Below are 24,533 nucleotides of genomic sequence, written 5' to 3' on the forward strand. Positions count from 1 at the left end.
GCAGAGCTCCTACCCCATCTGGGAGGATTTCAACTCGAAGGCCACCAAGCTGCACTCCCAGCTCAGGTGAGTGGTGGCCGTGCTTGGGACACACACACACACACAGAGGTCCCCGTGGGTGCATCCCCCCCAGGGTGCCCAGCACCTGCTGAGCTCCCTCCTCCCTCTCTCCACCCCAGGACCACGGTGCTGGCTGCAGTTGCCTTCCTGGATGCCTTCCAGAAAGTGGCTGACATGGCCACCAACACCCGAGGTAGGCTGCTGCCTGCCCAGGGCTGCCTCGGCTGAGCAGGGCAGCAAGGGAGAAGCATCCCCGGGGGGGGGGGGGATGTGGAGGGGGGAGCATCTCCCCTGGCCCACACAGCTGAGGTGGGCTTCCAGCAAGAGTCATAGGATCATAGTATCAGTCAGGGTTGGAAGGGACCACAAGGATCAGCCAGTGCCAACCCCCCCTGCCATGGGCAGGGACACCCCACACTACAGCAGGCTGCCCAGAGCCTCATCCAGCCTGGCCTTAAACACCTCCAGGGACAGGGCCCCAACCACCTCCCTGGACAACCCACTCCAGGCCTTCACCACTCTCATGGGGAAGAACTTCCTCCTCACCTCCAGCCTCAATCTCCCCACCTCCAGCTTCATTCCATTCCCCCTAGTCCTATCACTGCCTGAGATCCTGAGCAGTCCCTCCCCAGCCTTCCTGTAGCCCCCTTCAGATCCTGGAAGGCCACAATGAGGTCACCTGGGAGCCTTCTCTTCTCCAGACTGAACAGCCCCAACTCCTTCAGTCTGTCCTCATAGGAGAGTCCCACCACCCCTGGAGACATGTCCATGGTGTGAGTCCTGAGGTGGAGCACCCCCTGGGAAGCAGGGCTGGGGAAAGAGGAGGTGCAGCTGAGGCTGGGGCTAGGGTGCTGCTCCTCCTCCCCCCCTGCCCCTGGAGCACCCCCTGGGAAGCAGGGCTGGGGAAAGAGGAGGTGCAGCTGAGGCTGGGGGTGGGGTGCTAGGAGGAGGGGTGCTGCTCCTCCTCCCCCCTGCCCCTGGAACATCTCCTGGTGGGGCTGGTCGGCTCGTGGGGGAGGCTTTGGGGGGGTCACCTACGTGGGAAGCACCCAGGGTGCGCTGGGGGGGGATCCAAGGCTCCCTGGGGCAGGGGGATGAGCTGGAGGGAAGGAGGGAGATGCGGGACCCCCACCCCCCCCCCGCTCAAGCGGCGTGGGGCCAAAGCCCAACCCTCCACGGAAGGTGCGGGGGGGGGGGTCCCCTCCATGCTGCTGTGGGAGGTGGGAGACTGCAACCTCGGAGTCCTGGACCCTCTCTGGGTGCCCACTGGTGGCCGGGAGCCGCTTCCTGCCGCTCGGCTTCTGCCAAGCAGATGGTCCCGGGCTGGTCCGCAGACCGGCGGCATCCAGGCCATCTGGAGCTGCCTGGGGAGGAGGAGGAGGAGGAGGAGGAGGATGAGGAGGAGGAGGCAGCAGCTTGAGCTGGGATCAGCTTTGCCTCCAAACCCACTGGCCCACTGCACTGGGAGGGGGGATTAGGGCTCGCCCAGCTGCAGCCCTGGCACGCAGAGCGGGCACAGCTGGCGAGCAGCGCCGCGGGGCACCCCCGGACGGCCCTGCCGCTTTGCGCGGGGGGGTGTGGAGAGCAGAGCGGCAGCGTGGGGGAAACTGAGGCAGGGGATGAGGGGAGGGGGCCGGGGGGGAGCCTGCCGGCCTGGCACGCAGCACGTGAGCACGCCAGGAATCGGATTAGGAGCAGCAGGAGCCGGGATAAGAGCCTTAGGAGCGGCATTAGGAGAACACCCCAGCCCCGGTGGAGGAGAAGCCCCCCGGCCCGAGGGCTGCCCGTTTCCCACCGCGCTCGGGGGAGGGGAGCGGGGGGCGCAGGTGCGCCCAAACCTCCTGTGCGGGGCGGGAGGTGGCCCGGGAAGGGGTGAGAGAGACGGAAAACCCCTCCCGAGCCTGCGGCCGGGGCGCCGGGATCGCTGCTGCGCCGGGGCCCTCGCCAGCAGCACTGCCACCCCGTGGCCGTCCTTAGGCTCCAGAGTGAACAGCTCCCGCTTCCCTGCCGGGGGCCAGCGCCCTCCCCGGGATCAATCACACCTGGGGGTGAGGGACGCTGCCAGCTGCCGGGCACCGTGCCACGGAGCGAGGCTGATCCCGCAGCCATGTGCTCCTGCTCCGCTGGTTCTAGGGCCGCGCCTGGGCTTGGCTGTGCAGCAGCTGCCTCCCTCCCTCCCTCCTCTGGCTTCACCAGTGATGAACTGCACCTCACTCCCTCCCTCCTCTGCTTCCCCCAGTGCTGAACTGCACCTCCCTCCCTCCCTCCTCTAGTTCCCCCAGTGCTGAACTGCACCTCCCTCCCTCCCTCCCTCCCTCCTCTGCTTCCCCCAGTGCTGAACTGCACCTCCCTCCCTCCCTCCTCTAGTTCCCCCAGTGCTGAACTGCACCTCCCTCCCTCCCTCCCTCCTCTGCTTCCCCCAGTGCTGAACTGCACCTCCCTCCCTCCCTCCTCTGTTTCCCCAGTGCTGAACTGCACCTCCCTCCCTCCCTCCCTCCCTCCTCTGCTTCCCCCAGTGCTGAACTGCACCTCCCTCCCTCCCTCCTCTGTTTCCCCCAGTGCTGAACTGCACCTCCCTCCCTCCGTCCCTCCCTCCTCTGTTTCCCCAGTGCTGAACTGCACCTCCCTCCCTCCCTCCTCTGTTTCCCAGTGCTGAACTGCACCTCCCTCCCTCCCTCCCTCCCTCCTCTGCTTCCCCCAGTGCTGAACTGCACCTCCCTCCCTCCCTCCTCTGTTTCCCCCAGTGCTGAACTGCACCTCCCTCCCTCCCTCCCTCCCTCCTCTGCTTCCCCCAGTGCTGAACTGCACCTCCCTTCCTCCCTCCTCTAGTTCCCCCAGTGCTGAACTGCACCTCCCTCCCTCCCTCCTCTAGTTCCCCCAGTGCTGAACTGCACCTCCCTCCCTCCCTCCCTCCCTCCTCTGCTTCCTCCAGTGCTGAACTGCACCTCACTCCCTCCCTCCCTCTTCTGCTTCCCCCAGTGCTGCACTGCACCTCCCTCCCTCCCTCCTCTGCTTCCCCCAGTGCTGAACTGCACCTCCCTTCCTCCTCTGCTTCCCCCAGTGCTGAACTGCACCTCCCTCCCTCCATCCTCTGACTCCCCCAGTGCTGAACTGCACCTCCCTCCCTCCCTCCCTCCTCTGGCTCCCCCAGTGCTGAACTGCACCTCTCTCCCTCCCTCTTCTGGTTCCCCCAGTGCTGAACTTCACCTCCCTCCCTCCGTCCCCTCCCTCCCTCCCTCCTTTGCTTCCCCCAGTGCTGAACTGCACCTCCCTCCCTCCCTCCTCTGCTTCCCTCAGTGCTGAACTGCACCTCCCTCCCTCCCTCCTCTGGGTCTCCCAGTGCTGAACTGGACCTCACTCCCTTCCTCCCTCCCTCCCCCAGTGCTGAACTGGAGACAAACTGAGGGCAGCCTGGGGGTATGCTTGCCATTCCCAAGCCAGGGGGAGGGACATTTAGTGCTTTATTTGTTAGTTAGTGGATGCTAATCGATTGAGTTGTTGACTTTCTTTTGGGGGAGGGGGGAAGCAAGTCACAGAACCAACAAGGCTGGGAGAGCCCTCAAGGCTCATGGAGTCCAACCTGCCACCCCACGCCTCATGCCCACTCGGCCACGGCACCAATGCCCTCTGGAACCCCAACCTAAATGCTCTCTTCGACCCCAACCCTGAGAGTCCCCAGGCTGGCAGTGGTGTGGGGGTGTCCCCAGGCTGGCAGTGGCGTGGGGGTGTCCCCAGGCAGCCCTTTTATCCCCCCCCTGCAGGTGCCACAAGGGACATTGGCTCGGCTCTGACCCGCATGTGCATGAGGCACCGCAGCATCGAGGCCAAGCTCCGGCAGTTCACCAAGTAAGGAGTCGGAGGCCCAGCAGGGAGGGGAGCTGCCCAGGCTCAGCCCTCTTTAGGGCTGCTCTCCCCCCCCCCATTCTCCAACTCCATGCCCTCTTTCCCCTCTTCCAGTGCCCTCATGGAGAGCCTGATCAACCCTCTGCAGGACAGGATTGAGGACTGGAAGAAAACTGCCAACCAGCTGGACAAGGACCACGCGAAAGGTGGGCGCTGGGGTGGGGGAGAGAGGGAGCTGGGGGTGCTGATTGACAGCTGCCTGAACATGAGCCAGCAGTGTGCCCAGGGGGCCAAGAAGGCCAAGGGCATCCTGGCCTGCAGCAGGAAGAGTGTGGCCAGCAGGAGCAGGGAGCTCATCCTGCCCTGTGCTCAGCACTGCTCAGGCCACCCCTTGAGTCCTGTGTCCAGCTCTGGGCTCCTCAGGTTAGGAAAGAGGTTGAGCTGCTGGAAGGTGTCCAGAGAAGGGCAAGAAAGCTGGGGAGGGGTCTGGGGCACAGCCCTGTGAGGAGAGGCTGAGGGAGCTGGGGTTGCTTAGCCTGGAGAAGAGGAGGCTCAGGGGAGACCTTCTTGCTCTCTGCAACTCCCTGCAGGGAGGTTGGAGCCAGGTGGGGGTTGGGCTCTTCTCCCAGGCACCCAGCAGCAGAACAAGAGGACACAGTCTCAAGCTGTGCCAGGGGAGGTTCAGGCTGGAGGTGAGGAGAAAGTTCTTCCCAGAGAGAGTTGTTGGCCCTTGGGATGTGCTGCCCAGGGATGTGGTGGAGTCCCCACCCCTGAAGGTGTTCAAGAGGGGATTGGATGTGGCACTTGGTGCCATGGTCTGGTCATGAGGTCTGTGGTGCCAGGTTGGACTCGATGATCTTTGAGGTCTCTTCCAACCTTAGTGATATTGTGGAGGGAGCTGTGCTCCTTGGAAGGGGGGAGGGGCAGCTGTGCTGGGTGATAGCCTGGGGGGAGGGGGGCCCCATCTGACAGCCTTTCTGTGCCCCCCTGCCCCCAGAGTACAAACGAGCTCGCCACGAGATCAAGAAGAAATCCTCCGACACCCTCAAGCTCCAGAAGAAGGCTCGGAAAGGTCAGGGAGGGGGCTCCCTCTGGGGGGGCTGGGGGGGGAAAAGGGGGTACCCCTGCCAGCTGTGGGGCACCCTGTGGGGATGGTGGGTACCAGGGGCCCTCCCCTGCAGCAAGCAGGGCGCTGGCAGGGCCCTGGGGGGGTGGCAAAGAGGTGGGGTGGGGGGAAGGGGGGGAACCCCCTGGCCCTCTTTTTTTCACACGTTTTCTCTGTCTCCTTCTCTCTGCCCTCCCCTCCACATCCTTCCTGTAGAGCTGCTGGGTAAGTGAACTGCTGCCCCTCCCCTGCCCCCCAACCCCCACACCCCTGGAACCCCTCTTTGCTTCCTCATCTGTACACCCACCCCACACCTCCCCGGGGCTGGGGCTGCCTCTGTCTGTCTGTCTGTCTGTCTGTCTGTCATCTGCTGCCTGTGCTCCCTCCTGCCCTTCCTTACCCAGCATTTAGCTTAGCTGCCACCCCTCATCCTGGGGGATGGGGTGGTGGGCAAACACACAGACCCCCCGCACCATCCACTCCCCCAACCCGGGGCTGCATGAGGTGAGGATGCTCCCAGAGCAGCCTGGGGCACAGAGGGGGCACCCACATGAGACATGAGGATGGGGGGGGGTGCCTCCCAGCTGGAGTGGAGAGATGGCCTTGGCTTGGCCCTGGGACATCCAGAGCAGGGCCAGGAGGGTGAGCAGAGGGCTGGAGCTGCTCTGCTCTGAGCACAGCCTGAGAGAGTTGGGGTTGTGCAGGCTGCAGAGGAGAAGGCTCCAGGGAGACCTTCTGGTGGCCTTGCAGGGGCTGCAGGAAAGCTGGGGAGGGACTTTGGAGTGGGTCAGGGAGGGATAGGACTGGGGGGATGGAGCAAAAGGAGAAGTGGGGAGCTGGAGATTGGCTGTGAGGAAGAAGTTGTTGGGCAGGAGGGTGGTGAGAGCCTGGCCCAGGCTGCCCAGGGAGGTGGTGGAAGCCTCCTGCTGATGCCTGGAGGTGTTTGCAGCCAGGCTGGAGGTGGCTGTGAGCAACCTGATGTGGTGTGAGGTGTCCCTGCGCATGGCAGGGGGTTGGGACTGGCTGAGCCTGGAGCTCATTCCAACCCTGGCCAACCCTGTGGTTCCTTGGCCTGGCAGCACTTGGCAGCTCCTCACAGCCAGGTGTTGATGCTCTGCCATCTCTCTGGCTCCATCTCGGTGCCTGCCAGCCCAGCCCCAGGGGACAGGCCCCCACCATCTCCCCTCTCTGCCTCCTGGCAAGCATTCCAAGGAGCCAGTGGAGGCTTTTGAGGCGGGAGGTGGTGGCTGGGAGCGGGGGGAACGGAGCAAGCAGAGCCTCCTCCTCCTCCCCAGCCCTGCCTCTGACAATTCCACCATGATTCTGTGTCCCCCCTGCAGATGTGGGGGGGAGGGGGCAGCATCGGGAGGGGAGCCTGGCCCTGACAGCAGATCCCCACCACCCTCCCCTCTCTCCCCTCACAGGGAAGGGAGACCTGCAGCCCCAGCTGGACAATGCCCTGCAGGATGTCAACGACATGTACCTGCTGCTGGAGGAGACGGAGAAGCAGGCGGTGCGCAAGGCCCTCATCGAGGAGCGGGGTCGCTTCTGCACCTTCATCACCTTCCTGCAGCCCGTGGTGGTGAGCACCAGGGCAGGGGGCAGCTGCTTGGGTGCTGGGCTGTGAGAGGCTAGGAGAGCTCTGCAGAGGGACCTTGCCAGGCTGGGCAGATGGGCAGAGGCCAAGGGCAGGAGATTGAACACAGCCAAGTGCCAGGGGCTGCACTTTGGCCACAGCAACCCCAGGCAGTGCTACAGGCTGGGGGCAGAGTGGCTGAGAGCAGCCAGGCAGAGAGGGAGCTGGGGGGAGTGGTGGAGAGCAGCTGAACAGGAGGCAGCAGTGTGCCCAGGGGGCCAAGAAGGCCAAGGGCATCCTGGCCTGCAGCAGGAGCAGTGTGGCCAGCAGGAGCAGGGAGCTCATCCTGCCCTGTGCTCAGCACTGCTCAGGCCACACCTTGAGTCCTGTGTCCAGCTCTGGGCTCCTCAGGTTAGGAAAGAGGTTGAGCTGCTGGAAGGTGTCCAGAGAAGGGCAAGAAAGCTGGGGAGGGGTCTGGGGCACAGCCCTGTGAGGAGAGGCTGAGGGAGCTGGGGTTGCTTAGCCTGGAGAAGAGGAGGCTCAGGGGAGACCTTCTTGCTCTCTGCAACTCCCTGCAGGGAGGTTAGAGCCAGGTGGGGGCTGGGCTCTTCTCCCAGGCAAGCAGCACCAGAACAAGAGGACACAGTCTCAAGATGTGCCAGGGGAGGTTCAGGCTGGAGGTGAGGAAGAAGTTCTTCCCAGCAAGAGAGATTGGCCCTTGGGATGTGCTGCCCAGGGAGGTGGTGGAGTCCCCATCCCTGGAGGTGTTTAGGCAGAGCCTGGCTGAGGCCCTTGGTGCCATGGTTGAGTCGATCAGATGGTGCTGGGTGAGAGGTTGGACTGGATGATCTTGAAGGTATCTTCCAACCTGGTTAATTCTTCTCCTCTTCCTCCTCTTCCTCCTCTTCCTCCTCTTCCTCCTCCTCTTCTCTTCCCTGTGTGGCAGAATGGGGAGCTCACCATGCTGGGCGAGATCACTCACCTGCAGGGCATCATCGAGGACCTGGTGGTGCTCACCGCTGAGCCCCACAAGCTGCCCCCCGCCAGCGAGCAGGTCAGTGGGGGAGGGCCTCGGAGCGGGGGGGGAGGAGAAGGTGGAGGGGGGGATGTACCTTTTGGAGGGCTTAACTCCCCTCCAAACACACATCCTTCCTGCAGGTGATCAAGGACCTGAAGGGCTCTGACTACAGCTGGTCCTACCAGACCCCCCCGTCCTCCCCCAGCAGCTCCAGCTCCCGCAAGTCCAGCATGTGCAGGTACTGGGGGACAGGGGGGTTCCCACACGGGGAAAGCCAGCCCCCAGCCCCCTTTGGTAACCCTGGGAGGCAGGGGGAGGGGGGGAGGGGGTGGCTGCTGGTGCTTGCAGCCCTCGTGTGTGCTCACAAGGTGCGTGGCCACCGCCACGTGTCCAGGTGGCAAACTGCTCCCCAGGCGTGGGGGGGTGGTCAGGGGCAGGCTGGAGGTGGCTGTGAGCAACCTGCTGTGGGGTGAGGTGTCCCTGCCCATGGCAGGGGCTTGGAGCTGGCTGAGCCCTGAGCTCCCTTCCAGCCCTGCCAGCTCTGGGATTATAACTGGGATGGGCACAGGATCTGGGGGATATGTGGGGCAGGGTCTGGTGGGCTGTATGGGGCAGGATCTGGTGGGACCTATGGTGTAGGGTCTGGTGGGACCTATGGGGCAGGGTCTGGTGGGACCTATGGGGCAGGGTCTGGTGAGTTCTATAGGGCAGGGTCTGGTGGGCTCTATGGGGCAGGATCTGGTGGGCCCTATGGGGCAGGGTCTGGTGGGTACCTATGGTGTACGGTCTGGTGGGCTCTATGGGGCAGGCTCTGGTGGGTCCTATGGGGCAAGGCAAAGTGCCTCGAGGTTTTGGGGGCTGAGGTGAGGGACTTCGGGGGCACGCATGTCACCCTTACCATGTACCCCACCCCCCCAGCATGTCCCCTCCTCCCGGCCCTGTGACCCCAGACGGGACAAGGGCCACCCCAGGAGCTCCTCAGTCCCTCCCCCTCTCCCCCCCCCCCCACCCCCAGGCTGAGCCGCGGGGCAAGGTTCCGAACCTCCGCCTTAAACTGTTTTTTTCCTTCCTTTGTCCTCCTCCTCCTCCTCCTCCCGGCCGCCACCTCCCCCGTGTGGTGTGTGCGCGTCCCCTCCCCGCGCCGCCGGTGCCCCGCCAGCAGCGTTAGCAGTGCCAAGGGTGGCGCGGCGTGGCCCGGGGGGGCGCAGAGCTGCTCACCCAGTTCCACCTATCGCTACCGCAGCCTGGCGCAGCCCCCGGCCGCTCGCCTCTCCAGCGTCTCCTCCCACGACTCCGGCTTCGTCTCCCAGGATGCTGCTTACTCCAAACCTCCTTCCCCCATGCCCTCCGACATCACCAGCCAGGTATAGAGCCGGGGACGGGAGGGGGTTAAGAGGGGGAGGGGTTGGGGGGAGGAGGAGCAGTGCCGAGGAGCCAACCCGATCCCCAGCTGCAGAACCGGTGTGATACACCAGGGGCTGGGGTAGAGGGGAGGAGGAGCAGTGCCGAGGAGCCAACCCCGATCCCCAGCTGCAGAACCGGTGTAATACACCAGGGGCTGAAGTAGAGGTGGATGGGACCTGGCCCCCTGTGGCTTTTCCAGCTGTGTTTGGGGAGGGGAAGGTAATAAACGGGAGGGGAAGGTAATAAACAGCAGGGGGTGCCACCCCTGCTGTGCCACCCTACCCAGAACAGGGTCTTTCCCAAGCCCCTCACACCCAGTTTGCAGCACCTCCTGGAGAGGCAGTGCAGAGCAAAGCTTCTCCTTCCCCCCCCCCCCCCCCCCCCCGCAGCCTCCTCAGTGCCAAGGATGCTTTTGGGGCCGCCCCCCCCCCGCCCCGGGGAGCTGCTGAGCCCTCCTGCTGGCCATGCCACCAGGCTGCTCTGGCACTGCCCACGCTGACTGGGCATCCCCATGGCTGCAAGGACCCTCCCTGATTCCCAGAGGGCCTCTTGGGCTCCATGGGATCAGCCAGGCCGGAGCTCAGCACCTCAGCCAGCTCCGTACAGCCCCCACCGCCGGGGCGCATCCTGCTCGCTCTCCTGCGCCTGCTGCTGTGGGCTGTGGGGGCTGGGTGGGGGTCAGCATCCCGGGGGGGCCGTGGCTGTGCTTGCTGACTGCCTCTTCTCTCCCGCTCTGGCTCTCCCCTCGGGCTCCTGGCACAGCAGAAGTCCTCCAGCTCAGCGTCCTCGGAGGCCTCCGAAACCTGTCAGTCAGTCAGCGAGTGCAGCTCCCCCACTTCGGTTAGTTCTCACACACCCCCCAAGAACCAGAGAGTTCTGGAGGAGACCCCAGAGGTCACCAAGTCCCAACCACTCCCCCAGGCCTCACACTGTCACCACTGCTGCTCAGCCACCGCCACTGAACCCCCTTCCCCTCAGCACCACAGGCAGGCAGCTTTTGAGTCCCTCCAGGGATGGGGATGGAGACTCCACCACCGCCTCCAGCCCTGGGCAGCCTGGGCCAGGGCCTGAGAACTCTTCCCAGGAAGAGATTTCTTTCCCTCCTGTCCAGCCTGGTGCAGCTTGAGGCTGTTTCCCCTTGTCCTGTCCCTTGCTGCGTGTGAGAGGAGACCAACCCCTGCCTGACCCCAGCCTCCTTTCAGGGAGCTGTAGGGAGGTCTCCTCTCAGCCTCCTCTTCTCCAGGCTGAACACCTCCCCCCCGCCCCCCCAGCTCCCTCAGCTGCTCCTCTCCACACCACTCCACCATCAGGGCCTGGGTGGGATGGGAAGGGGAACCTTCAGCAGCAGCCCTCTCCTCTTCCTCTCTCCTCCTTCCCTTGACCCCGGTCCCCACCTCCTCAGCTGGGGAACCTCCTCCACCACACCTCATGGCCTCGAGCCCCTTCCTCTCCCCAGCCCTACCGCAGGGCAGGGCAGGGCAGGGCGCCTCAAGCAGCACCCTGAGGGGCAGGGCTGTGTGCCCTCACCCTCCCTGCCCTCGCTGCTGGCATCCCCCCCAGCGTCACCCCTTGGCACCTTGGCCCTTGCAGGACTGGTCCAAGGCCAGCCCCTACGACCAGCCGGCGGTGCCCACCCCTGCAGCGGCGCAAGGACCGCGTGGAGCACCTGCGGGAAGCCGAGCTGGGCTCAGCTGCCGCCGGCTACCCGGGCACCGCCTACCCTGGCGCCGCCTACCAGGGCACCGGCGCCGAGGACGCCCCCAGGCCCCGCATGTCCCCGGCCACCATCGCCGCCAAGGTACCGCCGCCGCCGCCGGGGCGGGTGCAGGGCGGGGGGTTGGGGCTTTTGGGGGGGAGAGGGCAACCTCCCAAGAGGGATGGTTGATGAGCGGCCTCCTGTCCCCCTCCCCACAGCATGGGGAGGAGGTCTCCCCCGCCGCCAGCGACCTGGCCATGGTGCTGACGCGGGGGTTGAGCCTGGAGCACCAGAAGAGCAGCAGGGACTCGCTGCAGTACTCCAGCGGCTACAGCACGCAGACCACCACCCCCCTCCTGCTCCGAGGACACCATCCCTTCCCAAGGTACCCACCCTGCCACGCTGGGGGGCCACCAGGAGGAAGGTCTGCAGTGAGGGGTGGGCAGGAGCTGCCACAGGTTGCCTGGGAGGGGGTTGAAGCTGCCCCTCTCCGTGGGGGTGTTGGGATGCTCATGGCTAAGACAGGTTGTGGTCATGATGCAAGAGGGAAAAGGGAGACTTGGTTGTCACTTCAGTGGGATGGTTGGAGTGGTTGTAGTTGCCCTCTCTGATGGTGAGGGTTGGGTCTGCTTGTGGCTGCCTCCTGATGGTGCTGGTTGGGTCTGCTTGTGGCTGTCTCCTGATGGTGCTGGTTGGGTTTGCTTGTGGCAGCCTCCTGATGGTGCTGGTTGGGTTTGCTTGTGGTTGTCTCCTGATGGTGCTGGTTGGGTTTGCTTGGGTTGCCTCCTGATGGTGCTGGTTGGGTTTGCTTGGGTTGCCTCCTGATGGTGCTGGTTGGGTTTGCTTGTGGTTGTCTCCTGATGGTACTGGTTGGGTTTGCTTGGGTTGCCTCCTGATGGTGCTGGTTGGGTTTGCTTGGGTTGCCTCCTGATGGTACTGGTTGGGTTTGCTTGTGGTTGCCTCCTGATGCTGCTGGTTGGGTTTGCTTGTGGCTGCCTCCTGATGGTGCTGGTTGGGTTTGCTTGGGTTGCCTCCTGATGGTGCTGGTTGGGTTTGCTTGTGGTTGTCTCCTGATGGTGCTGGTTGGGTTTGCTTGGGTTGCCTCCTGATGGTGCTGGTTGGGTTTGTTTGTGGCTGCTTCCTGATGGTGCTGGTTGGGTTTGCTTGTGGCTGCCTCCTGATGGTGCTGGTTGGGTTTGCTTGTGGCTGCCTCCTGAGGGTGCTGGTTGGGTTTGCTTGTGGCTGTCTCCTGATGGTGCTGGTTGGGTTTGTTTGTGGCTGCTTCCTGATGGTGCTGGTTGGGTTTGCTTGTGGCTGCCTCCTGATGGTGCTGGTTGGGTTTGCTTGTGGCTGCCTCCTGAGGGTGCTGGTTGGGTTTGTTTGTGGCTGTCTCCTGATGGTGCTGGTTGGGTTTTGTTGTGGCTGCCTCCTGATGGTGAGGGTTGGGTTTTGTTGTGGCTGCCTCCTGATGGTGAGGGTTAGGTTTGCTTGTGGTTGCCTCCTGATGGTTCTGGTTGGGTTTGCTTGTGGTTGCCTCCTGATGGTTCTGGTTGGGCTTGGTGTGAGCACAGTTTGCCAGCAGTGCTAGGGACCGTCTTGCCACGGTGGTGACCGAGCGTGGCTGTCATCCCACTGCAGTGCCATTGCTTGGCACTGGCTGTGACCGCGTTGGGAGGGCGGCAGATGGACTCGGCAGCGCCCGCTGGGCCCCCCGCCCACCCTGCCCTCTTCCCCATCCCCCAGGCTCCGACTACGACTGCTACTCGGTGAACGGCGACGTGGAGTGCGAGCCGCAGAGCGACTTCGACAAGTCCTCCACCATCCCCCGCAACAGCAACATCGCCCAGAACTACCGGCGCATGATCCAGACCAAGCGCCCCGCCTCCACCGCCGGCCTGCCCACCGGCACCAACCTCCCCGCCGGCAGCACCCCGGGGGTGGCCACCATCCGCCGCACGCCCTCCACCAAGCCCTCGGTCCGCCGCACCCTCTCCAACGCCGGCCCCATCCCCATCCGCCCCCCCATCGTCCCCGTGAAGACCCCCACGGTGCCCGACTCGCCCGGCTACGCCGGCCCGACGCGGGTGGGCAGCGAGGAGTGCGTCTTCTACGCCGAGGACGCCTCGCCCGGCCCCCCTGGATTTTGCCAAAGCTTCGCCCAAGCGGCTGAGCCTGCCCAACACCGCCTGGGGCGGCGGGGCCGTGGAGATCTCCGTCTACCCCGGGGCCGGCCCGCACCTCTCCGCCGAGGAAGAGGAGGACCAACAGCTGGCCGCCAACCGGCACAGCTTGGTGGAGAGAATCGGCGAGCTGGTGGCCGGCGCCCACGCCCTGGGCGAAGGGCAGTTCCCCTTCCCCACCAGCCTGGCGGGGGCCGGCCCCGCCGAGGAGACCCCCGCCCCCCCGCCGGCGGCCTCCATGGACCCCCCCCGCCGAAGACATGCTGGTGGCCATCCGGCGCGGGGTCCGCCTGCGCAGGACCATCACCAACGACAGGTCGGCCCCGCGGATATCGTGATGACGCCCTGCCCGCCGGGGCCTGCCCCGCGCCCCGCGCCCGACGGAGCCCACCCGGCACCCCCCCGCCCCCGCCCCGGCCCGCCGGCACCCACCGGCCCCGCCCCCCGCGCTTTCTGCCCCTCTTATCTCCTCCTTCCCCCATCCCAGCCCCTCCTTGCCTTGTGGTTTGTCCTCACCTGGGCTCTCTCTGGCTCTGCTGCTCCTCTGCTTCTCGAGGATCTCTCTTTTCTTCTTTTTGGTTTGTTTTCTGCTCTCTTTCTGCTTTTCTGCCTTTCTCTTAAGCCCCCTCTCCCTCCCCTCCTCCTCTCCTCTCCCTCTCCCTCTCCCTCTCCTTCTCCCTCTCCCTCTCCCTCTCCCTCTCCATCTCCTCTCCCTCTCCCCTCTCCCTCCCCTCCCCCTCTTCTCTCCCTCCCCTCTCCCTCCCCTCTCCCTCCCCTCCCCTCCCCTCCCCTCTCCTCCCCTCCCCTCCCCTCCCCTCCCCTCCCCTCCCCTCCCCTCCTCTCCTCTCCCCTCTTTTTCCTCTGTTCTTTTCCCCTCTATCTTTTCTGTTCTCTTTCCTTTTCCTCTCTTTTCCCATTTTCCTCCTTTTTCATCTTTCCTCTATTTCCTCCCTCCTTCCCCACTCTCTCCTCTCTCTCTCCTGCCTCTCTCCTCTTTTGTCTCTTTCTCCTCTTCCTCTTCTATTTTCTTTCTATTCCTTTTCCTCTTGTTTTCCTCTTTTTACTTTCTTCCCTCCCTCTTCTCTTCCTTTTTCTTTTCCCCCTCCCTTTCCTCTTTTTTTCCCTTCCTTTTTCCCTCTTGTTCTCCTCTCCTCTTTTTCTCCCCTTCCTCCCCCTCTCCCTTCTCCTCTCTCTGTTTCTCCCTGCTGGGCACAGGTGGGTGCCCCTAGCCCAGCAAGCAGAAGGGGACAGTGGCAGCAGTGGGTGCCCCCAGCCCCAGAAGGGGACAGTGGCAGCAATGTGTGCCTCCAGCCCCAGAAGGGGACAGTGGCAGCAGTGGGTGCCCCCAGCCCCAGAAGGGGACAGTGGCAGCAATGTGTGCCTCCAGCCCCAGAAGGGGACAGTGCCAGCAGTGTGTGCCTCCAGCCCCAGAAGGGCACAGTACCAGCAGTGGGTGCCCCCAGCCCCAGAAGGGCACAGTGCCAGCAGTGGGTGTCCCCAGCCCCAGAAGGGCACAGTGGCAGCAGTGGGTGCCCCCAGCCCCAGAAGGGCACAGTGCCAGCAGTGGGTGCCCCCCAGCCCCAGAAGGGCACAGTGGCAGCAGCAGGGTCCAAGGCAGGAGCAGCACCAGGAGCCAGGGGGTCCCATCCCTGTCCCCTCTTCAGCTGCCTGCCCCCCGAGCCAGCCCCACTATGGGGGGGGGGTGGCCAGGAGCAGCAGGGAGGGGGGTGGGGGACACACTGGGGGGGACATCAGTGGGACAGGCACCACAGCCCCCTCCAGCTTGTGAAGGGAGAGGAGCAACTGAGGACACCAACCCTCCTCTTTGACCCACCCCCCCCTTAGAAAGCACTGGGTGTGTGTCCCCCCCAGACCCTCCACATCCCCTCCCCCTCCCTCAGCACCCCACACGGTGCTGCTGAGTGGGGAAGGGGGTCTGGGGGATGGGGGGAGGGTTCACACAGACCCCCCCTCCCCCAAAAGGAAAGCAGCTGATTTCTGCCAGTGGCTAGAGGAAAGCACAACACCCCCCCCTCTCCCCACCTCCCCCTCCCCTGGCCCCCCCCTGGCTGTACATAGCTCCCACCCCCCCCACCCCCCCCGCTGTCTGTCGCATCGCAGCCCCCTCCCCTCCCCTCTCCATTCCCTTTCTCCCCCACCCCCTACCCCCCCCTTTAGGAATAACAAAGTAGTTCCCCCCCCTAGCCCCTTTCTCCCTGCCCTCAGAACCGCTGATGCCAAGTGACAAATGTTTGGGGTTGGGGAAGGAGGAGGAGGAGGAGGGGGTGGGGAGGGAGGGGGGGCAGGGGGGGGGAGGGAAAGCTGTGATGGAGGGGGGTGGGGGGGTGGGGGGGCAATGTGGTGTCTCTGATTTTGTACAGAAAATGAGAATTCCTTGGGAAAGAGCAACAACAACCACCACACAGAGCCTGAGCCTGTCTCTCTGAAGTCACTTTTCTGGTGCTGTTGTTATAAACCTGGTCCTTTGTGTTTGGGGTTTCTTTCCCCCCCTCCTTCCCTCCTACCCTCCCTCCCTCCTCCCCCTGGCTTTTGAGTTATTTTGGTGGTTTGCTTTGGTTTGGTTAATTTATTTCTCCCCTTTCCTCTTCCTTTTCCTTTCCCCTCACTCTGTGCTCCCACCTCTGCCACTGCTTCCCCCCTACCCCTCAAACTCCCCAAACACCTCCATCCCTCCTCCTCCCCCTCCTCCCCCCCTCCCCCCAGCAGTTTCTTTCTCTTTCTTTCAGCCTCTCTCTTTTAATTTTATTTGGATTGCTTCTTCTTATTTTCTTTTGGTGTTTTTTTTGGACCTTAATTCCTCTCCCTGCCCTTCCTCCCACCCCCCCCCCACTCCCTCCTCTCCCTCCCTCCCCCCCCCCCCCCCAATTTCCATAGTCACTGCTACAAGTAACGAATGCACTGTGAAGATTCCAGTATTAATAAAGGTTGTACTGTAATTAAGAGCCTCTCCTGCTCCCCTCTGGCTGGGCTTGGCACCCATGGAGGTTCCATCATCATCATCATCATCACTCCTGGGGTGCCCAAGGGCTGGGGTGAGGCATCTGTGGGTGAGGGTTCCGCACCTGGGCTGTACCGCAGCAGGAGGGGTGAGGGGAGACCTGCTGGGGAGCAGCGCCAGGGAGAAGGAGCTGGCAGTGCTGGGGGGTGAGCCAGCAGTGTGCCCTGAGGGGCAAGAAGGCCCCAGTGGTCTCCTGGAGTGCATGAAGGAGGGAGCTGGGGGTGCTGGTTGATAGTAGGGGATGGATGGAGTCCAGCAGCAGTGAGTTTGCAGCTGACAGCAAGCTGGAGGCAGGAGTTGAGCTGTGAGAGGGGAGGAGAGCTCTGCAGAGGGACCTTGCCAGGCTGGGCAGATGGGCAGAGGCCAAGGGCAGGAGATTGAACACATCCAAGTGCCAGGGGCTGCACTTTGGCCACAGCAACCCCAGGCAGTGCTACAGGCTGGGGGCAGAGTGGCTGAGAGCAGCCAGGCAGAGAGGGAGCTGGGGGGAGTGGTGGAGAGCAGCTGAACAGGAGGCAGCAGTGTGCCCAGGGGGCCAAGAAGGCCAAGGGCATCTGGCCTGCAGCAGGAGCAGTGTGGCCAGCAGGAGCAGGGAGCTCATCCTGCCCTGTGCTCAGCACTGCTCAGGCCACCCCTGTGTCCAGCTCTGGGCTCCTCAGGTTAGGAAAGAGGTTGAGCTGCTGGAAGGTGTCCAGAGAAGGGCAAGAAAGCTGGGGAGGGGTCTGGGGCACAGCCCTGTGAGGAGAGGCTGAGGGAGCTGGGGTTGCTTAGCCTGGAGAAGAGGAGGCTCAGGGGAGACCTTCTTGCTCTCTGCAACTCCCTGCAGGGAGGTTGGAGCCAGGTGGGGGTTGGGCTCTTCTCCCAGGCAGCCAGCAGCAGAACAAGAGGACACAGCCTCAAGCTGTGCCAGGGGAGGTTTAGGCTGGAGGGGAGGAGAAAGTTCTTCCCAGCAAGAGAGATTGGCCCTTGGGATGTGCTGCCCAGGGAGGTGGTGGAGTCCCCATCCCTGGAGGTGTTCAGGAAGAACCTGGCTGAGGCCCTTGGTGCCATGGTTGAGTTGATCAGATGGTGCTGGGGTGAGAGGTTGGGCTGGATGAGCTCTGAGGTCTCTTCCAACCTGGTCTATTCTAATAACTAATAACTTCTAAGAAACGTGGGGCCAGCAGGTGGAGGGAGCTTCTCCTCACCCTTTGCTCTGCCCTGTTCAGGCCACAGCTGCAGTACTGGGTCCAGTCCTGACATCCCCAGCTCAAGACAGGCAGGGGCTTGATGGAGAGAGCCCAGGGGAGGCTGCAAAGCTGCTGAGGGGCCTGGAGCAGCTCTGTGGGGAGCAGAGGCTGAGAGCCCTGGGGCTGAGAGCCTGGAGCAGAGCAGCCCCAGAGGGGAGCTGAGCAATGCTCAGCAAGAGCTAAAGGAGCTGTGGGGGGCAAGAGGCTGGGGCCAGATCCTTGTCAGCGGTGCCCAGGGCCGGGCCAAGGGGCAGTGGACACAAATTATAACCCAGGAGGTTGCAGCTGACCAGGAGGAGAAAGTTGTTTGGTGTGAGGCTGCTGGAGGCCTGGAGCAGGCTGCCCAGAGAGGTTGTCGAGCCTCCTGGTGTGCAGACCTTCCAACCCCCCCTGGGCACTGTGCCTTGGGCAGGCTGCTGTGGGTGCCCTGCTGGAGCAGGGGGGGGTTGGGCTGGGTGAGCCCCAGGGGTCCCTTCCAGCCCTCCCCATGCTGGGCTCTGTGTGCATGGCAGCTGCACAAGGGACCAGAAGCCCTCCCAGGGGGGGAGGGGGACTCCAGAAGAGCCTTCCTGGCCTGCTGTAGGGAAGGTTCCTGGTGCTGGGTGATGCTGAGCAGCACCTGGACACCTCAAGCTGCTTCTGGCTGTGGGGAAAGGGCCAAGAGCTGCCCCAGCTGCTCAGCTGCTGTGCAACTGATCTCCAGAGGTCCCTTCCAACCCTCACCAGGCTGTGAGCATTCTGTCAACGAGTGGCTGTGCAGTGCTGGACTCCTGCCCCCAGCCAGTGGCTGTGCAGTGCTGGACTCCTGCCCCCAACCAGGAGCTGTGCAGTGCTGGACTCCTGCCCCCAACCAGGAGCTGTGCAGTGCTGGGCTCCTACCCCCAACCAGTGCCTGTGCAGTGCTGGACTCCTACCCCCTTGCTACCGCTGAACTCTTGCAGGAGGACTGCACCCAGCAGCCCAGAGCACACCTCCAGAGGTGCTGCTCTCTTTCCAGAGATGGTTTTAGCTGGAAAGAGCGCAGGGGTGTTGGACTGAATGATCTCCAGAGGTCCCCCTCCAACCCACCCCCCAGTCCTGCTGGCCTTCTGCGGCTCTGCGATGCTCAAGGTGCCCTCTGGGATGCAGAAGAGCATCACCCTGCCCCGCCTGAGGAGAATGCGTGCAGGCCATCCCCCCGCACACACCCCCCTACACCCCACCCATCCCGGCAGCACCTGCGCTGTCCCCTCCCGAAGCCTGGCAGCCGATTGCCAAACCCCTGCCGGGGCGGCGGCGGCGGCGGCGGGCGGCGGGCGGCGGCGGCGGGGATGGAGGCGCTGGGCGCGGACAGCGTCCTGCTGACCGGCTGCGACGGGGGGCTCGGCCTGGGGCTGCTGAAGGGCTTGTTGCAGCTACCGACCCCACCGCGCCACCTCTTTGCTGCTTGCCTGGACCCCCAGGGGAAGGTAGGGAGGGTGCTGAAAGGAAGGAGCGGAGTAGGGGGAGGGAAGGGGGGGAGCGGGCGGGGGGTGATACTCAGCTGTGAGCACCTCAGAGGTGTCACCGACCCCACCGGGGTTTGGGGAGAGCCACCGTGCCCACGAATGCCGTGGAAAGATGTCTCTGTGTGGATGGAATTATTGTGCTCCTCTCGGCACAGGGGGTGGGAGGGATGCTGGGTCTGGTGGGGGGGGGGGGTCGCTGGCACACACACACACACGGGGGGCACACACACACACACGGGGGGGGCACACACACACACACACACACAAGGTGGGGGCACACACCACAGGGGATTTGAAGGTGCTGGGCTTGGCTAGGGGCAGAGAAGCAGCGACTCAGCCTGCAGCCCTCCCACCGGGACGTGTTGAAACCTGTTGGTCGTGTCCCGGTTGCCGCCCCCCCCCTAGCAGGGCAGCACCAGCGCCGCCGCCTCCACCGGGCGCCTCCCTTTTCGCTCCGCAGGCTGTCAACGAGGTGGCTCTGGGATTCCCCAACGTCGTGATCCTGCCTCTAGGTAGGTGCCAGGGCGGGCAGGGGCTGCAGGACGCGGTGGCACCCGTGGGTGGCTGCAGGAGACGCCACCCAAGCGGGTGGGGGCCAGGTCCCCGCTGGCAGCAGGAGGGAGGAGGCTTGGGGGCGGCAGGGAGCTGCCTCCCACCACCTCCGGCAGCGCTTTGCCTGGGACACGGCGGGGCCATCCCCCCCAGCAAGGCCTTCCTGTCCCCTCACAGATGTGACAGACCCCAACAGCATCAGGGCAGCAGTGGGGAAGGTGAGGGAGAAGGTGGGAAGGGCTGGGCTCAACCTGCTGATCAACGACGCCAGCACCACGCGGCGCAGCACGCTGGCCACCGAGACGGCCGAGAACATGGCCATGGTCTACAGCACCAACACCATCGGGCCCCTGCAGACCAGCCAGGTGAGCAGGGCCATGGGCACCAGCACCAGCACCAGCAGAGGGGTCCCTGCAGAGCAGCCAGGTGAGCAGGGCCATGGGCACCAGCACCAGCACCAGCAGAGGGGTCCCTGCAGAGCAGCCAGGTGAGCAGAGCCATGGGCACCAGCACCAGCACCAGCAGAGGGGTCCCTGCAGAGCAGCCAGGTGAGCAGGGCCATGGGATCCAGCACCAGCACCAGCAGAGGGGTCCCTGCACAGCAGCCAGGTGAGCAGGGCCATGGGCACCAGCACCAGCACCAGCAGAGGGGTCCCTGCAGAGCAGCCAGGTGAGCAGGGCCATGGGATCCAGCACCATCAGAGGGGTCCCTGCAGAGCAGCCAGGTGAGCAGGGCCATGGGCACCAGCACCAGCACCAGCAGAGGGGTCCCTGCAGAGCAGCCAGGTGAGCAGGGCCATGGGCACCAGCACCAGCACCAGCAGAGGGGTCCCTGCAGAGCAGCCAGGTGAGCAGGGCCATGGGATCCAGCACCAGCACCATCAGAGGGGTCCCTGCAGAGCAGCCAGGTGAGCAGGGCCATGGGATCCAGCACCATCAGAGGGGTCCCTGCAGAGCAGCCAGGTGAGCAGGGCCATGGGCACCAGCACCAGCACCATCAGAGGGGTCCCTGCACACCAGCCAGGTGAGCAGAGCCATGGGATCCAGCACCAGCACCAGCAGAGGGGTCCCTGCACACCAGGCAGGTGAGCAGGGCCATGGGCACCAGCACCAGCACCATCAGAGGGGTCCCTGCAGAGCAGCCAGGTGAGCAGGGCCATGGGCACCAGCACCAGCACCAGCAGAGGGGTCCCTGCAGAGCAGCCAGGTGAGCAGGGCCATGGGCACCAGCACCAGCACCAGCAGAGGGGTCCCTGCAGAGCAGCCAGGTGAGCAGGGCCATGGGATCCAGCACCATCAGAGGGGTCCCTGCAGAGCAGCCAGGTGAGCAGGGCCATGGGCACCAGCACCAGCACCAGCAGAGGGGTCCCTGCACAGCAGCCTTGTGAACACCCCCGGCTGCTGGCTGGGGAGAGGAAGAGGATGGTGAGGAGAAGAGCCTGCTGGTGCCCCTCTCCTGCAAAGACAGGCTGGGGGAGAGTTGGGGCTGCTCGGTGTGGAGAAGAGAAGGCCTCAGGGCAACCTCAGAGCTGCATTTCAGTGTCTGAAAGGGACCTGCAGGCTAGCTGGGGAGGGGCTGCTCAGGAGGGCTTGGAGTGATAGGATGAGGGAGAATGGTTTGAAGCTGGAGCAGGGGAGATTTAGGTTGGGCATGAAGAGGAAGCCCTGCACAGGGAGCCTGGGGAGAGCCTGGCACAGGTTGCCCAGGGCGGTGGCTGAGGTCCCACCCCTGCAGGCATTGAAGCTCAGCCTGGCTGTGTCCTTGGCCAGCCTGCTCTGGCTGGAGGTGTCCCTGCTGCCTGCAGGGGGGCTTGGACAAGATGATTTTTGAGGGTCCCTCCAAGCCAGGGTCCTCCTCTGAGTCTGTGATGGCCACGGGCCTGTCCCCCACAGGCATTCCTGCCCCTGCTGAAGGAGGCAGCCGAGGCCGAGGGGCAGCGTGGGCTGAGCTGCAGCAGAGCTGCCATTGTTAACATCTCCAGCATCCTGGGCTCCATCGAGGCAGGAGAGGCTTGGCAGGAGAGGCAGGACGTCTGCTACCGCTGCAGCAAGGTACTGCCACGGCAGGCAGGGGCTTGGGGGTCTCCTCCTCCTCCTCCCCCTCCTCCAGGAGCTCCCCTGCAGGCTTTGGCAGTGGCAGTGTCACACCCCCCCCACGGTGGTGGCAGCTGTGTGTCCCCCACCCCAGGCTGCTCTGAACATGCTCACCAAGTGCCTGGCTCTGGAGTACGGAGGCAGTGGGATCCTCTGCGTGTCCGTGGACCCTGGCTGCGTGAGCCCCCCCTCGGGAGAGGGGACGGTGAGCGACGGGAGCGGCGCGGCCAGGCCCTGGCTCTGCCAGCTCCCACAGGCAAACCCTTCCCAGGCACCTCCCCTTCCCGTGGGCAGCCCTTCCCCACGGACAGACTTCCCACAAGCACCCCTTCCCACTTCCCAGGGGCATCCTTCCCAGGGACACCTCTTCCTAGGCACGTCCCTTCCCGGGCACATCCCTTCCCAGGGACAGCCCTCCCCCATCTGCATCCCTTCCCACCGACCTCTCCTCCCATGGACAGCTCTGCCTGGGGACATCACTTCCCAGGGATGTGGCCATCCCTTCCCAGGGCCATCCCTTCCCAGGGCCATCCCTTCCCATCTCACGGTGGGCATCCCCTCCCCCTGGGACATCTTTTCCCTTCCCCCAAGGGACATCCCTTTCTCCAAGCATCACTCCCATGGATTATCCTTTCCTGTGGCCATCCCTTCCCAAGACACTCCTCCCTGAGTGCTGGGGGGAGCTGCACCACCCCCAGGCTCTCTCCCCTAACCATTCCTTTTCCTCCCCCTTCCCCTCCCATGCCCCATCCCAGTCGTGTGTCAGCAGAGAGCCCCCCGGCCCCAAGCACAGCTCCAGCCAAGCCTCCCCCAGGGTGCTGCTCCCCAGCACCCCAAGCCCCCTGGGGCCACCATCACTCTGAATTTGGCTTCTTCTCCACCAGTGCTAAAGGGATGCTGGGGGGGAGCAGCTTGGCCAGGCTGGAGATGGCTGAGGGAGGGAGAAACTGAGTTCCTGTTTGGTTAGGACCCAGAATATCCACCTCCCTCCTCACAGCACCCAGATTAGGGATGATTAATGAGTGTAAAACCCCATTCCTTGGAGCACCTCCAGCCTCTCCTGGCCAGAGGTGGCAGCCCACCAGCGCTGGAGGTGGCTGGAAGAGGCTTTGGCCTTGGTTTTTGCCCAGGGAGGTGGTGGAGTCCCCGTGCCTGGAGGTGTTCCAGAGCCCTGTGGCCATGGCACCTGGGGCCAGGGTTTGCTGGCCAGGGTGGGGTTGGGTTGGTTGCTGGTTGGACTGGGTGGTCTCAGAGGGCTTTTCCAACCCAGACAGCTCTCTGGTTCTATGACTATGTTTGTTTGAGTCCACCAGGGCCCAGTGACAGTGGAGGAGAGCGTGCAGGGCGTCCTGCAGCTGCTGGCCCGGCTCTCGGCCAACAGCAACGGCACCTTCTGGGACTGGAGAGGGCAGAGCCTGCCCTGGTGACACCACCTGCCCAGTAAAGCCATTGAATTGTCCTCTCCAGGCTCACCCTGGCTCTCTCTGGGGTGACACCAGGGATCCCAAGGCTGTGGGGTGAGAGCTGGGGGTGCTGTCCCCGCACCAGGAGGCGGGGGGGGATGGATGCTCCTGCATCCTGGGGCCGAGGGCATCTCCTGGGGCTGAGGGACCCTCCCTCCCCTCCCCCAGCAGCCTCACACTGCCCAAGGGGCAGGTCTGGCTCTCTGTGGTCATTTAGCCACACTGGTTGGTGGCCTGGGGACACCATGGGCATGGGGCATCCCTGCAGGCCCCTAGGTCTTACCCTGCTGAGCTCAGATGCCTCAAGCCAGTCAGCTGCTCCCTGCCCACCCCCAGGCTGCTGATGGATGTTTCTTCTGCTGATTCAAGGCCAGCAAAGCCTCCTCCTTTTCCCACCAGCCTGGGGGTGGGGTTCACCACAGGAGCATCTCACAGGAACTAGCGCATCCCTGGGGATGTCTTTTGGGATCTCATCCTGGGCTGATGCCCAGCACCCATCCCATATCACAGAAGGGGATTCTGCCCCTCTGCTGAGCTCTGCTGAGACCTCCCCTGCAGTGCTGGGGCAGCTCTGGAGTCCTCAGCACAGACAAGGACCTGCTGGAGCAGGGCCAGAGGAGGCCACAGCAGTGCTGGCAGGGCTGGAAGGGCTCTGCTGTGAGGCCAAGCTGAGAGAGTTGGGCTTGGGCAGCCTAGAGAAGGGAAGGCTCCAGGGGACACCTTCTGGTGGCCTTTCAGTGCTTCAAGGGGGCTCTGAGAGAGCAGGGGAAGGAGTTTTGAGCAGGTCCTGTTGTGAAAGGACAGGGAGTGATGGTTTAACCTGAATGAGGGAGACTGAGAGTGGAGAGAAGGGAGAAATGCTTGAGGGTGGGGAGAGCCTGGCCCAGGCTGCCCAGAGGGGTGGGAGCTGCCCCATGGCTGGAACCATTCCAGCTGGGGCTGGGAGCAGCCTGCTCTGGCTGCTGAGTGCAGGGGGTTTGAACTGGCTGAGCTTTCAAGGCCCCTTCCAGCCCAGCCCATTCGATGATCTGGTGACTCCACATCACCAGACACAGCAGCAGGCTCCACTCCCCCCCCTGCCAGGAGCCCGTGCCCCTGGTGACCCTCTGCTGACATTCCTGAAGCCATCCCCCGAAGGAGGGACCGGAAAAATGATGTCACAAGGCTCTCAAGTGGCCACTTGGGCTGGGAGAGGCAGGGAGAGGCAGGGCTCTGGCAGGCCTGGAGCCCAGCAGCCTGCCGTGGGGATGCTCCAGGAAGCCTGGCCCAGGCCACTTGGGCTGGGACAGCTTTGGTTTTCCCACGGTGGGGGAGCAGGGAGAGGGGAGAGCCATTCCCACGCTGGAGTGGAGGGAGTGGGATGCAGGAGGTCGACCCAGAGCACCTGGGGGATGCTGGGCAAAGCCAGCAGTGATGGGCAAGGGAGGGAGGGCCCCAGATTAAAAGTTGGTGGAGTGTACTTGGAAAGCTTCATATGAGACCTCCAGGGGCTCTAGGTAAACTTGAACCAGGGGTGTAAGGAGGAGGGGGAGGAGGAATGGAGAAGGAGATGAAGGAGAGGGAGGAGAAGGAGAAGGAGAAGGAGAAGGAGAAGGAGAAGGAGAAGGAGAAGGAGAAGGAGAAGGAGAAGGAGAAGGAGAAGGAGAAGGAGAAGGAGAAGGAGAAGGAGAAGGGAGAAGGGAGAAGGGAGAAGGGAGAGGGATAAGGAGGAGAAGGAAGACAATAATGGCAAGGATGAGGACAAAGATGAGGAGAAGGAGGGCAAAGAGGAGGAGAAGGAAGAGGAGAAGAAGGAGGAGAAGGAAGA

The 24,533-nt window shown here is 64.0% G+C and overlaps 2 protein-coding genes across 2 annotated transcripts; both read left to right on the top strand.

Moving 5' to 3' along the window:
• MTSS2 (MTSS I-BAR domain containing 2) lies at positions 1-13,309 on the top strand. Its single transcript, XM_068166615.1, is given in 17 exon segments — positions 1-66; positions 180-253; positions 3,822-3,906; positions 4,018-4,109; positions 4,901-4,975; positions 6,433-6,590; positions 7,531-7,638; positions 7,743-7,840; positions 8,762-8,966; positions 9,772-9,846; positions 10,597-10,641; positions 10,643-10,804; positions 10,921-11,052; positions 11,054-11,087; positions 12,446-12,834; positions 12,836-13,126; positions 13,128-13,309. Coding segments are annotated over 16 exon segments (2,061 nt in total). The 5' UTR covers positions 1-66; positions 180-234; the 3' UTR covers positions 13,221-13,309.
• Positions 13,310-18,364: 5,055 nt separating this feature from the next.
• LOC137455568 (C-signal-like) lies at positions 18,365-22,725 on the top strand. The gene is made up of 6 exons (XM_068166529.1): positions 18,365-18,578; positions 19,078-19,129; positions 19,347-19,534; positions 21,063-21,221; positions 21,358-21,468; positions 22,577-22,725. The coding sequence occupies exons 1-6, from the start codon at positions 18,441-18,443 to the stop codon at positions 22,688-22,690; spliced, it is 762 nt and encodes a 253-aa protein (XP_068022630.1). The 5' UTR covers positions 18,365-18,440; the 3' UTR covers positions 22,691-22,725.
• The last annotated feature ends 1,808 nt before the right edge of the window (positions 22,726-24,533 follow it).

This window comes from Melanerpes formicivorus, unplaced genomic scaffold, assembly GCF_026170545.1.
Source record: "Melanerpes formicivorus ecotype bairdi unplaced genomic scaffold, bMelFor1.0.p_v2 SCAF_102, whole genome shotgun sequence".
Classification (NCBI taxonomy): Eukaryota; Metazoa; Chordata; class Aves; order Piciformes; family Picidae; genus Melanerpes; species Melanerpes formicivorus.

Coding starts and splice junctions, on each gene's coding strand:
- LOC137455568 (XM_068166529.1), top strand. CDS start 18,441: ATGGAGGCGCTGGGCGCGGACAGCGTCCTGCTGACCGGCTGCGACGGG. Junction 19,130..19,346: donor CGTCGTGATCCTGCCTCTAG/GTAGGTGCCAGG, acceptor GTCCCCTCACAG/ATGTGACAGACCCCAACAGC. Junction 21,469..22,576: donor CCCCCTCGGGAGAGGGGACG/GTGAGCGACGGG, acceptor TGAGTCCACCAG/GGCCCAGTGACAGTGGAGGA.